General features: G+C 69.5%; 1 protein-coding gene across 4 annotated transcripts; it reads right to left on the bottom strand.

Moving 5' to 3' along the window:
• Window positions 1–253: 253 nt before the first annotated feature.
• On the bottom strand, window positions 254–9,528 carry LOC112984765 (prominin-1-A). Of its 4 annotated transcripts, none has more exons than XM_064514125.1 (26): window positions 9,446–9,528; window positions 8,759–8,851; window positions 8,426–8,632; window positions 8,154–8,215; window positions 7,836–8,041; window positions 7,273–7,393; window positions 7,100–7,163; window positions 6,879–6,968; window positions 6,583–6,773; window positions 6,382–6,456; window positions 5,907–5,970; window positions 5,551–5,710; window positions 5,172–5,324; window positions 4,683–4,806; window positions 4,413–4,498; window positions 4,185–4,269; window positions 3,915–4,058; window positions 3,562–3,633; window positions 3,163–3,252; window positions 2,985–3,038; window positions 2,634–2,714; window positions 2,333–2,401; window positions 2,170–2,259; window positions 1,917–2,029; window positions 1,113–1,130; window positions 254–804 (listed from the first exon to the last, which is right to left on the bottom strand). In XM_064514125.1, the coding sequence occupies exons 3-26, from the start codon at window positions 8,553–8,555 to the stop codon at window positions 753–755; spliced, it is 2,394 nt and encodes a 797-aa protein (XP_064370195.1). In that variant the 5' UTR covers window positions 8,556–8,632; window positions 8,759–8,851; window positions 9,446–9,528; the 3' UTR covers window positions 254–752. The 4 variants fall into 4 exon arrangements, with proteins under 4 accessions (XP_064370195.1, XP_064370197.1, XP_064370196.1 ...); XM_064514127.1 differs by having other exon boundaries at window positions 3,562–3,624; XM_064514126.1 differs by having other exon boundaries at window positions 8,426–8,571.
• Between the last annotated feature and the right edge of the window lie 1,380 nt (window positions 9,529–10,908).

The following is a 10,908-nucleotide window of genomic DNA, read 5'->3' as shown; positions in this document are numbered from 1 at the left end:
TCCTAGCATGTCCAGCAGTGAAGCCTTCTGCCCCAGCCAGAGCAGCACTTGCGGGCTAGGGCACCTCAGCAATGCTGCCGGGGCCCGGAGAGCTGCCACCCCTTGTCCCCGGGCACACACAGCCTTTCCGGCAGGCTCTTTGCAAGCAGGGCGGCCAGAGCCCGAAGGGCAGCAGCATCTGCCCAGCAGCCCCCGCACGTCCCAGGTTTCAAACCCTCCCACCATGGCCAGAGCCCCGAGACTGAACCAAGAGTGAAGCAAGAGTGCACCCAGAAGAGCCGTCGTGCTCCTCCTGCACACACACATGCACGCACCATTTATTTTCTGACACCAAAAAAAAAAAAAATCACAGCATTGGAAAGAGCCAGGCTCCACTCAGAAATAAATAGTCACATCACCTGCAGAGCAAGGGGCCTGAGGAAGCAGGCTGCCGCAGTGGCACGGGCAGCACGCGGGCTGGCGGGGGGCTGGCAGTGAGGGCTGCCGTCCCAGCACAGCTCCCCGCTGTGCACACACCCGGGCGTTGTGCTTGTGCACGCCCCGGGGTGCTGAGGGAGCACCAGCATGGGCCACCGACCTGTCACCCGGCCACAGCGTGCTGTCACCTACTGGGAAATGGGGAGGGGGTTTCGGCTGGGGGTCCCAGCCTGCTCCCCCGCACCCAGGGGAGAGGGTGCAGCAGAAGGAGCAGTCACGTCCAGCCAGCCAGGGCCACCCGCTCTCCTTTGTGCCCACACCGCGGGCGACGGGGGCTACTTCCTCGCAGCCACCCGGGGGATTTGGAAGGAGTTCAGCGCGGGTGCCCTGCAAAAATAGTCATCTGTGTCACCCCCTCACCACAGCAGGGAGCAAGGGGCAGCCCAGGACATGCTGGGGAAGCCAAATGTCATCCCACCACTCCAGCCCTGCTCTGCAGAAAACAGGGTGCAGGGCAGCACCCCCAAACTGAGGGGTGTGGGGGGATGGTGAGGGGCTCCTAGAACTGGTACCGGCACCCACATGTCCTGCGCTCACCTGGTGCCCCTCTCGCCCTCCCTCCCTCTGTGCCCCGTCCCCCCATGCTGCAGGAGCTGCCCCTACGCCCCGCGTGGGGATCTGCTGCCGCTACTCACATCTCCAGGACTTCGCTCCTAGGGGAAAGGAAAAAGAGGGGACAGCATCAGTGGGGCAGAGCGCGCCTCTTGGGGCAGCCCGCTGCCCTGGCCCACCTGGCCTTGCCTGGGGGGACAGGGCTCTGCCCCCAGGGCACACGAGGGCTGCAGGGTGCTACAGCCCCCTGCACCCAGCAGGGCACCGACCGTGGGGTCCTACAGCCCCTCTGGACTCGGCCATGCATGCGTTTGCTGGCTGTTCCCTGCTGCCAGGCAGGAGCAGGGCTCCCGGACAGGTGCAGGGGAGCAGAGGGAGGAGGAGCGGGGCAGGCTCGGGGAGGAAGGCTGGCTGGGGCTGCGCTGGGCATGGGGGTGCTGCAAACCCTGTGTCCCCGGGCAGCTGTGACCCCAGAGCTGCGGGATGGCAGGCGGAAGGCACGGGGACACCCTCCGCGGGTGGCAAGCGGCACCAAACTGGGGGGCGGCTGCTGCACTGGAGCTGGGGCTGCCGGTCGAGGGCCCCGGAGGAGGGAGAAAGGGGGCCCAAAGGGTGCTGGTGGCGGCGGGGAAGCGGGCGAGCAGTGCACCCTCGTGGCAGCGGCGCCGACCACGCACAGGGCTGCCTCAGCCGTGCAGCACCCCGCCGCGTCCGCTCGGGGCTCCCCGGGTTGCAAAGTGGAGCGAGTCCAGTGGCGGACCATCCTCGGAGGTCCTCGGCACCCGAGCAAGCCGAGGTGGCCCCTAAGGATCAGCCCCGTGGCTCTGCAGCCACCCCAGGGGACCCCAGACCCAGGGCGCGGTGGCGGGGGGCGGGCGGCTCCTCACTCATAGACGTCGGCGATGTCCATCCGGCGGTAAAACTTGGCGAGGCGCACGGCGAGGACGATGCTGGGCAGCAGGAGGAAGGTGCACCAGCCCAGGCTGAACCAGAAGGTGTTCTGGGCGCGAGGAAGAGCCATCAGGGCTGAGGCAACGCGCCGGGGGAGATGCTGCGCTTTGCCTGCCTGGTACCCATCACCCCGTGCACAAGGGCGACGAGGGCACCCGGGTGCCACTCCCGCCCCGGTGCCCCCCTCACCACGGAGTCCAGGATGTAGTCGCAGGCCACGGCCTCCACGCTGTCCACGGTCCGAGCCACGGGCTTGCAACGCCCCACCTCTCTCGTCAGCTGGGGAGGCGACACGTCAGGGCTCCCCGAGCCCGCACGGCCCGTCCCCCGTCCCTGCTTCCCCCTCACTCACGCTGCTCTTGGCCCAGGCGATGTAGGTCTCGAAGAAGCCCAGCAGCTGCTGCAGGAAGGCCAGCGTCTCCTGGGGGGCAGGCAGAGAGGGGACACGCTGCGCCCTCACCCCACACCATGCCCCACATCCCCCGTGCGGGCAGCAGCCCGGCAGCGATGGGGCTGCAAGCCTCCTGCATGAGGCACCCCAGGGCGAGGGGCTCAGGGGACCTCCCGGGGAGGGCGAGGGGGCAGAGGACGAGCAGCCGGCGGTGCCGAGCCATGCCGCGGCCCCGCGGCGGGGCAGAGCGAGGCGAGCTCACGTTCTTGATGATGCTTGCCGTCTGTCTCGCCAGGGAGGCCTGCGCTTGCTCCGCTTCCCGCACCGTCGCGTTGGTCTGCGCCTGCGGTGGGAGCCGCTCTCAGCAGCACGGAGAGGGGAGCAGGGCCCCCCCGCCCCAGGGTGCAGCGTCCCCAGCAGTCACGCGCTGGAGGCACCCGCGGTGCGGGGAGCTGCCCACCCCACCAGTGCCCCACGCTCCCGATAGGCCCCCCGCTTGGGCACCCGCCCCCCACCCCATGAACGGCCCCTGTGGGGCTTGCTCGGGGCTGTCCCAAGGCAGCAGCCCCCTGCGCTTTGCCCCCCAGGCTGCGGGCTGCCCCACGCAGCTCACCTGCAGCCCGCCGGCCCGGCGCTCCACGAAGTAGATGTCCTCCTTCAGGCTTTGCTGGGGACGGAGCGAGAGGGGTGGGGCATGCAGACGCCCCAGCTGAGCCAAGTCCCCCGCGAGCAGGGCCTGAGCCCTGTGGGAGCCTGGAGCCCTCCGCCAGCCCGGCCCCACCGCCGCTCACCATCAGCCCGGACAAGCTCGCGTTCATCTCCCTGTCCAGCTCCCTCAGCTCTCCGGCTTCGTCCTTCAGGTCCTGTTCTGCACCCATACCCTGGAGGAGATGCACTCAGCAATGCCCGTGTGGCACCTTGGCACAGGGTCCCTGCCCCACCACAGAGGTCCCCAGGGCAGCACCCACTGCCGGGGGCCCAGGGGGAGCTGAGGGACTGGGCTGGGGGCTGGCAGGGCCCCCACAGCAGCACCCGCCTGCTCCACACAGCAGAGCCCAGCGAGGAAGGAGAAGGACCTCCTCTGCCGCGGGGTCTGCAGAGGAGATGGACAAGGCCTCCACAGCAGCGGCTTTGGGGACAGGATGGCTGCAGGCCCGGGGGGGGGGGGGGGGGGGCACCTGATCTCTCACCGCTTTCTCTGCCAGCAGCTCCAGCTCTGCGGCCAGATCCTGGAGGCTTCCATGGGTCATGTCCTGATCCAGCTGGAAAAGGCAGAAGCAGAGCCGTGGGCCGGGGGCATGGGCAATGAGAAGGGCTTTACCCCCATGCACCCCTGTCCCTGCAGGGCAGAGAGGAGCCAGGAGCTCCCAGGTGCAGAAGGAGGTGGCCAGCTGCCCCATAGGTGTCATGGAGAGCAGACCTGGGACCTGGTGCAAGGTGTCCCCAGCAGCCAAAGGGAGAAGGCAGTGGATCCCCAGGACCTGCTCTGTCCCAAAAAACAGGCCACCCCTGGCCCTTGGGACTGCCCATGGCAGCGCCCCACCTGTGCCAGGCTGTGGGTGAAGTTGGGCGGCTGCCCCAGTTGGCTGGCCTCCAGCAGCAGGTCCTTCTGGCTCTGGTTGAGCAGGGAGATGGGGCTCAGGGTGATGTTCACCTTCTCGAAGGCCGCGGAGATCTTTGCGGTGTACTGCCGGGGCAAGCGGAGCCGTGAGGAGGGATGTGACACAGCCCCCCCGTGCCAGCCCCATGCTGTCCCCCCACCCCCCGGGCCAGCCCGGCGGCCCCATGCCAACTGCCTACCCCCCGTGCTCACCTGGCTGATGTTCAAGAGCTCGTCCAGGGAGACCCTCTGGTCGAGGTGCAGCGCTTGCCACAGGGCAGCGTTGTCCCGGCACTGCCTGCAGGAAGGGGGCACGGGGCTGGAGCTGGGGCAGGCGCGTGCCAGCAGGCAGTACAAGCTCCCCCCAGCCTGGTGAGCCTCTGGTAGCCCTGGGCGGCCGCATAGCTCCCCCAAGACGGGACACCCGGGGCCGGGACCCACCTGTACAGCTCTGAGATGTTTGTGCTGCCCTCGCCCAGCACCTGCGACAAGTTGAAGCCAGGGATCAGGCCGGGGGTATCCAGGAGCTGAGAGTGAGAGCAGGGAGAGAGAAACTGGGCTTAGTGCCCTGCCCCACGTGAGCACCTCCATCCATACATGACAGGGCAGGACGCCTGGGGAAGGCGTCCCAAAGCGGCCAGCGCTGCCTCATCTCTGCCAGCAGCCCTCGGCCAAGGTGCCCATGGCTCTGGGCAGGACTGGTCAGCTCACCTCGAAGAGCTGCTGGTTGTGCAGGGACTGGCAGAAGAGCATGTAGATGTTCCCCCCAACCACGAAGGGGACCAGCACCACCAGCATCAGCAGCCAGGAGAAGAGGAAGCTGAAGCCAACCCCTCTGCCAGGATGGAGACACTGTCAGCGCCCACGGTCCCGTGCCCGAGCATCGGTGCCAGCTCTGGGTGCAGCCCCACGCATCACGGTGGGACAGACACAGAGAGCACCCCCTAGCCCCCACCCGGCCCAGGCCACCCGCAGTGCTGTGACACCACCGTTTGCACAAGCGCATCTCTGCTCTGCCTTCGGCCCCGGAGACCGGCCAGGCTGAGTCCTGGGGCTCAGCTGCCGCGGTGGCTTCCTAGAGCTTTGCAAGTCAGCACCCACCAGCAGAGCCGCGGGACAGCCCTGCCTCTGCACCCCCTTCCCGCAGCTCCCACATGCACACGCAGCACCGCGGAGGGAGCCGCCGGCCCAGCTCCTCACGCCATGAAGAAGTTGCCGCCGGCGTTGGAGAGGCAGCCCCGCTCCGTGGGCGGCGCGGCCGCCTCCAGGCCCAGGGGCCCCAGCAGCAGCCCGAGCACGTTGCAGACGACCACCAGCAGCACCAGGCAGCACAGGAGGGCACACGCGCTCCACCTGGGGCGAGAGGGGGGCACGGTCAGACGGCCGGGACCCGCAGGGCCCAGCCCCGGCAGGGCCCTCCCAGCGCTGCAGGGCTGCGGGGGCAGGCAGCGAGCCCCCAGGGAGGATGGATTTTGCAGCCTCCCCTCTGCTCTGAGCACCCTGAGCCCCTCCGGACAAGGGAGCTGAGGGATGCAGGACTGGCCCGTGTGGGGCAGAGCAGATGCAGCTCCTCGCCTACCTGAGCCTCTCGAAGGAGGTCACCGGCATTCTGTATTCCTCCAGTGTGGACGTGGCGTTGTCCAGAAAGGCCACACCGCTGTCCTCCAAGCTCTCCACCGGGAAGCTCTTGGGCATGCTGCCGATCGCCTGCCGGATCTGACCCAGCTGGTCCTGGGCCTCTGCAGGGATGGGGAGGGCTTGGCGCCGGGGCTGGGACCCCGGGAGGGGAGGGGAAGGGGGCAGGGGGACAACCAGGGCTGCAGCAGCAGGGTGGCAGCAGGGGACGTCCCCAGGAGGGATGGGGCGAGAAGGGGAGAGGAGGGAGCCAGCGCCGGAGCTGGGAGCAGGGCACACCGGGGGCAGAGCCCTGCTTACTTGTCACCACGTTGCGGGACTGCTCCTGCACCTTGTCTGGGGTCTCGTTCAGCGTGTGGTTAACCTGCTCCGGAGGGGGACAGTGTACAGCTCATGTCCCTGCCGGAGCCCAGGGCTGAGCAACCCCCCAGCCCTCTGCAGCCTGCGGTGGCACGGGACGGCCAGGCCCCCCGCAGCATCCAGCTTCCACCATCCTGGGGGCGGTGGGGACAGCAGGCAGGTACCAACCAAGGCAAACCGGCCGTGCAAGGAGGCCAAACCTAGGCAGGTCCAAGCGGCCACGTTGCACCAGAGGACACCTTGGGCAGGCACAAAACAGGTGGGATCCAGTCCCCAGCCAGCCCTTCCCTCCACGCAGGAGCAATGCGCTGTTGGTGGGGCCACGCAGTAGCGCTGCCCAGCCGCGTGCACGCTGCAGCGCCGGGAGCACCCAGCACAGCCCCAGCCCCATGCCGGGACAGGAGGGACCCGTCACCTTGTCCAAAGTGGCCGCCAGGTTGGAGTTGGACACGTCATTCAGGGCCTTCAGCTGCTGGTCCACACTGGGGATCTGGGGGGAAAATTTGGGGGTAACTGGGGGTGTAGGGTGGGTGCCGGGCTCCATGTGGCCCTGGTGCCGGCGCAGGGTGGAGGCACGGTGCTCCGGCCCCTCTCGCAGTACCCGGCCCCTACTCACCTCGCTGAAGTTGGCCTTGAAGGCGAGGCCGTGCAGGGACACGTTGCCGCAGGGGGGGCCGCAGTGCTGCAGGGTGCGGTTGATGCGGGCCCGCAGGTCGGCCAGCCGCTGGCTGTAGTTGCTCTGCAGCTCCCGGAGGTGCCAGCTGGTGCCGTTGATGCTGCCAAAGGCAGCGGCCAGTGTATCCATCGCTGCGGGAGGCAGCGAGGGCTCGGGTCACCTTGCCTGTCCCACCCGGGCTGTGCCGCAGGGACCCGTCCCAAAACACGCAGCACCCGCGGGGAGGGGGCCGCTACCTGCCAGCAGGCTCTGGAGGGACCCCACTGCCTCGTGCACGCTCCTCCCGATGCTGGCGACGATCCTGCCTCCCAGGCTGGACCCGATGCCTGTGGGGACAGGAGAGGCGGCATCAGCGCAGGGGACCCCCGGCAGCGGGACAAGCAGCCCAGCTCTCGCAGGGGAGCAGCTGAAAGCTGAGCAGGACTGTGGAGGGGCTGCCCTACCCGCGCGCGCTCACCCTGGAGGCTGGCATTGGCATGGCCCAGCGGGACCTCGCTGCTGGCTGCAATGAAGTTGATTTGCTGTGGGGACAGAGAAGGGGGTCAGTGCCGGCTGGGGACCCTTCCCCAGCCCCGCGGATCGCTCTGCCCTGGGGGGCTGCCGTCCCTGCAGCGGGGGGGACCAGCGTGCCTCGGGGATGGAGGCCAGGTAGGTGCGGAGGTCGCGCGCGGTGGCATTGGCGTTGGGGAAGGCACCGCTCACGGCCTGCCGCAGGCGGGTGTTGCTGACGAAGGCGCAGACGTCACCGGCCCTGCGAGGGAAGGGTGGCAGGTCAGCACGTGGGAGCGCTGCCTCTGCACCCCCAGGACCCCCCCAGATCTGCCCAAACCGCCCGGGGGTGCAGGGTCCCACCCGGAGCATCGCAGCAACACGGGACAGGAGGAGAGGGGCACGCGGGGCCTCGCGGGGGGAAACCCCAGAGCCGGCACGCAGCAGGCCCCGTGCCCGGCCCCGGCGGCAGGGAAACCGAGGCACAGCGGAGCTGCTGGGAAGGGCCGGCATGGTGTCGAGGCCAGGCCCCGCAGGACCGGCTCCCCGCCGCCCCGGCTTCCTCCCCTCCGTCCGGCCGTGCCAGGAGCTGCTGCTGCAAACAATGGCCGCTTCCCGGCACGGCTGCCCCCGCCACCGTCGGACCCCATCCGGAGCCTCCCGGCCGGCGGCTCCAGCACCGCTCGGAGGGGCTTGGCACTCACAGCAGGAGGGCCGAGAGCAGCAGCATGCCGCCCCAGAGAGCCCGCCGGCGGCAGCCCACGCGCCGGCCCTGCTCCTGGTGCATGCGGCCACCGCAGCGCCCACAGCAGCGGCAGCAGCAAAAGCAGCATCCTACGAGGGGCACCAGGAGGATGAAGAGGAGGCCGATGGCCGCGCAGACCAAGAATCCCAGTTCATAGTGCAGCAGCTGGGAGAGGGAAAAAGAGTGAGAGTGGGCGCCCCCCACCGCCAAGGGGGTCGGAGGGTCCCAGCCGGACGGGGGGCCCCCATGGGGCAGGACAGGATCTCCCCGCGCTCACCTCCCGGACCTGCTCCCTGCCGGACTCCTGGCTCTGGGGCTGCGCCAGCTCCGAGATCAGCTCTGGGGACGAGACGCAGAGAGGGACGTCAGTGGCGTGGGGGCTCTGCAGCCGGCCCGCGGGAGCATCCTCACCCCTGACGGGCACCGGTGGCTCGCGGGAGGATGCTCCGACCTTTCCCGTGCGCGGGGAAGCAGCCGCGGGCGGACGGGCAGACAGGGAGGGGGGAGGGAGCCGGCCGGCCCGGCACCGCCACGAGGCCGCGCACCCACCTGTGGGCAGGGCGTTGGGCTGCACCAGGCGCAGGAAGCCGTGCACCATGCCCACGAGGCCCGGCGTGCTGCTCGGCGGCGCCTCGGGCCCCGGGCCGTACGCTGGCTGCACCACGTTGCCCAGCTCCATCGCAGGGCCGGCCTTGCTTCGGAGCAGGAAACGCAGGGGAAAAAAATCAGCCACCTGCCGCTCCTGCCCGGGAAGCACTGGAGAGGGATGGAGAGCGGCAGGAGCACGGGGCCGGGAGCTGCCAAGTGGGGGGCAAAGCGGGAGATGCCCCACGAGGTCCCAGAGGAGCTTTAGGAGGGGGGACACGGAGCAGGGCCACTTACCCTGTCCTGCGGCAGCTCCGTGTGCCCGCGCCTGTGGCAGGGCACAGCCGTGCGGCGCCAGCCCCGGGGCTTTATGGTTTGTTTAAGTTCCGCCTGTTACAGAGGGGAAAAGCCGGTCAGCCGCGAAGGTGGCGGTGCCGCCGTCACCCCACCCTGCTCCCTGCCACTGCCTGGCGCCCGGCCAGCCCCGGGGCCATGTCTCCGCGCCCGGCTCGGGGTCACCACGCCCCCCCCCCCCCCCCCCAAAGCAGGTCCCCCTCCTGCGGTGCTTTTGGATCCTTTCTGGTTTCCCTCCTGCCCCAAATCCAACCAAGCAGTCCCAGGCTCAGCACCCCCCGCGCCTGGGCGGTTCATGGGCTTTGCACATAGAAAACCTCCAAAACAGGGTGGTTCAGCCAAACAGATGTTTTTCGCATGCCCCCCTCATCCCCCACAGCTGGGGAGCATCACACCAGCCCCGAGAGCAGCCCCGGACCAGCAGGCTTTTCTCCCCAGGGTGCAAAGTCCCTTCTCCACCCACCCCAGCAGGGACTCCTGAAGTCCCCAAAACCGTCCCCCACCCTCAGATCAGTCTCCCGCCACCCCCTATTGTCCCTCCTCCCCCATCCTCTGCCCCAGAGCCCCGAGCGGGGGGCACGCAGGGAGTGATGCAAGCGGGGCGCCTCCAGCCCGCGGGCCGAGCCGTACCTGCGCGTGCCCCGCGCTGCCTGGCCCCCCGGCGCCCTGCGCCCATGGCGCACCGGCAGCCGCCTCCTGAGTTACTGCTTAACCCTGCCCGGCCGGAGCGGGCGGCGCTGCCCGCGCGACCTCGGAGAAGGCGGCGCAGGGAGGAAGGCAGCCCTGCCCAGGCTGTTTTCCTCCCGCCTCGGCCGTCGCCAGCGCTGGGGAGCCTGGCGGCACCCTCCGGCCCAGCAGGGACGGGGCAGAGGGGGCACAGCCTGCCCCATGCAGGCGGCCCCCTTTTTGCAAGCGAGACCCCGGGGCGCCAGCCCCCAGCTTTGCCCCCCTGTGGGGAAAAACCAGGCAGAAACGCCGAGGGAGCTCACAAGCACACCCCCGGCACCGATTCCGGGAGGGAGGTGCGGGGAGCTTCGCACCTCCTCCCCCAGCCCCTCTTTGCGGCTCTTTGCTGCACTGAGCGGGGGGCGTCCGGCATCCGGGAAATAGCTCCGGGATGCTTCCTGGCGCAGCCTGCTGGGCCTGTCCCTGGGGAGACCCCAGCTAGCCGGTGCGCCCCCCCCCTCCCAGCCCTTCCTTTCCAGGACGTGAGCCGACATAAGCAGGCGGGCCCTTTGCCAGCTCCCCGGGGGCTCAGGGAGGGACAGGACGTCCCTGCGCAGAGCCGGCACGAGCGATCCTGCGCGGGATCCTGCACACAGTGACCTTCCCTTGCCAGGCATCCGTGGGGAGGATCCGGTCAGGTGGGGATCGTGGGGAGCCTTCGCCGGGCAAGGATTTAACAGGGTGTACACAGCCGCTCTGCCTGGCGGTGGCTGTTTCCCAGCAGTCCTGCATCACGCCAGGCACTCCCAGCCCATCCCTGCTGTCGTTAACCCCGAGGCATCTTGCTGAGGCTGCTAAAGCTCGGTGCACGCGAGGGGCAAAGGTACCGACATGCACCAGCAGCATTCCCGGGGGTGCTGGGATCCGGGAGCACGGCTGGCATCCAGCCCTGCTGGGGAGCGGATGGGAGAGGGGTCACCCCTGCCCCGGGGAGCAGAGCCTCCTGGGCTGGGGGCGGGGGGGGGGGGGGCGCTAAGCACGCTCCGTGCCCATCACCCTGGCATCTGGGCCGGCCCCACACTGCTTGTTTGTTCTGGCTGAGAGACAGGGCGGTTTCCCAGCGGGCCAATTCCTGGTCCTTGCTGGGATTTCTGCTTTTCACTGCGCGGCAGGGAGTCAGGAGGAGCCTGGCAGGGAAGCGGCAGCCCGGAGGGGAGCCAGCGCCGCCCTGGGGCGCGCAGCGAGCCCGGCCCCGGCGCCCCCCCCCGGCACCATTTCGGGGAGGCTGCGGATGGCCCCCCCAGCCCTCACCTCGTGTTTATCAGCCTGGCTGGCAGCAGGAGCTCCCGAGGGGCCTCCCGAGGGGCTGCTCCTCCCCGCACTGTGCCCTGCAGCCCCGGGGCCCCCGCTGCTGCCCCGCGCCGGGG

The sequence above is a fragment of the Dromaius novaehollandiae genome, chromosome 6 (genome assembly GCF_036370855.1).
Source record: "Dromaius novaehollandiae isolate bDroNov1 chromosome 6, bDroNov1.hap1, whole genome shotgun sequence".
NCBI lineage: Eukaryota > Metazoa > Chordata > Aves > Casuariiformes > Dromaiidae > Dromaius > Dromaius novaehollandiae.
Note: the sequence above shows the minus strand (reverse complement) of the source record. Positions and strands in the feature narration are given on the sequence as shown.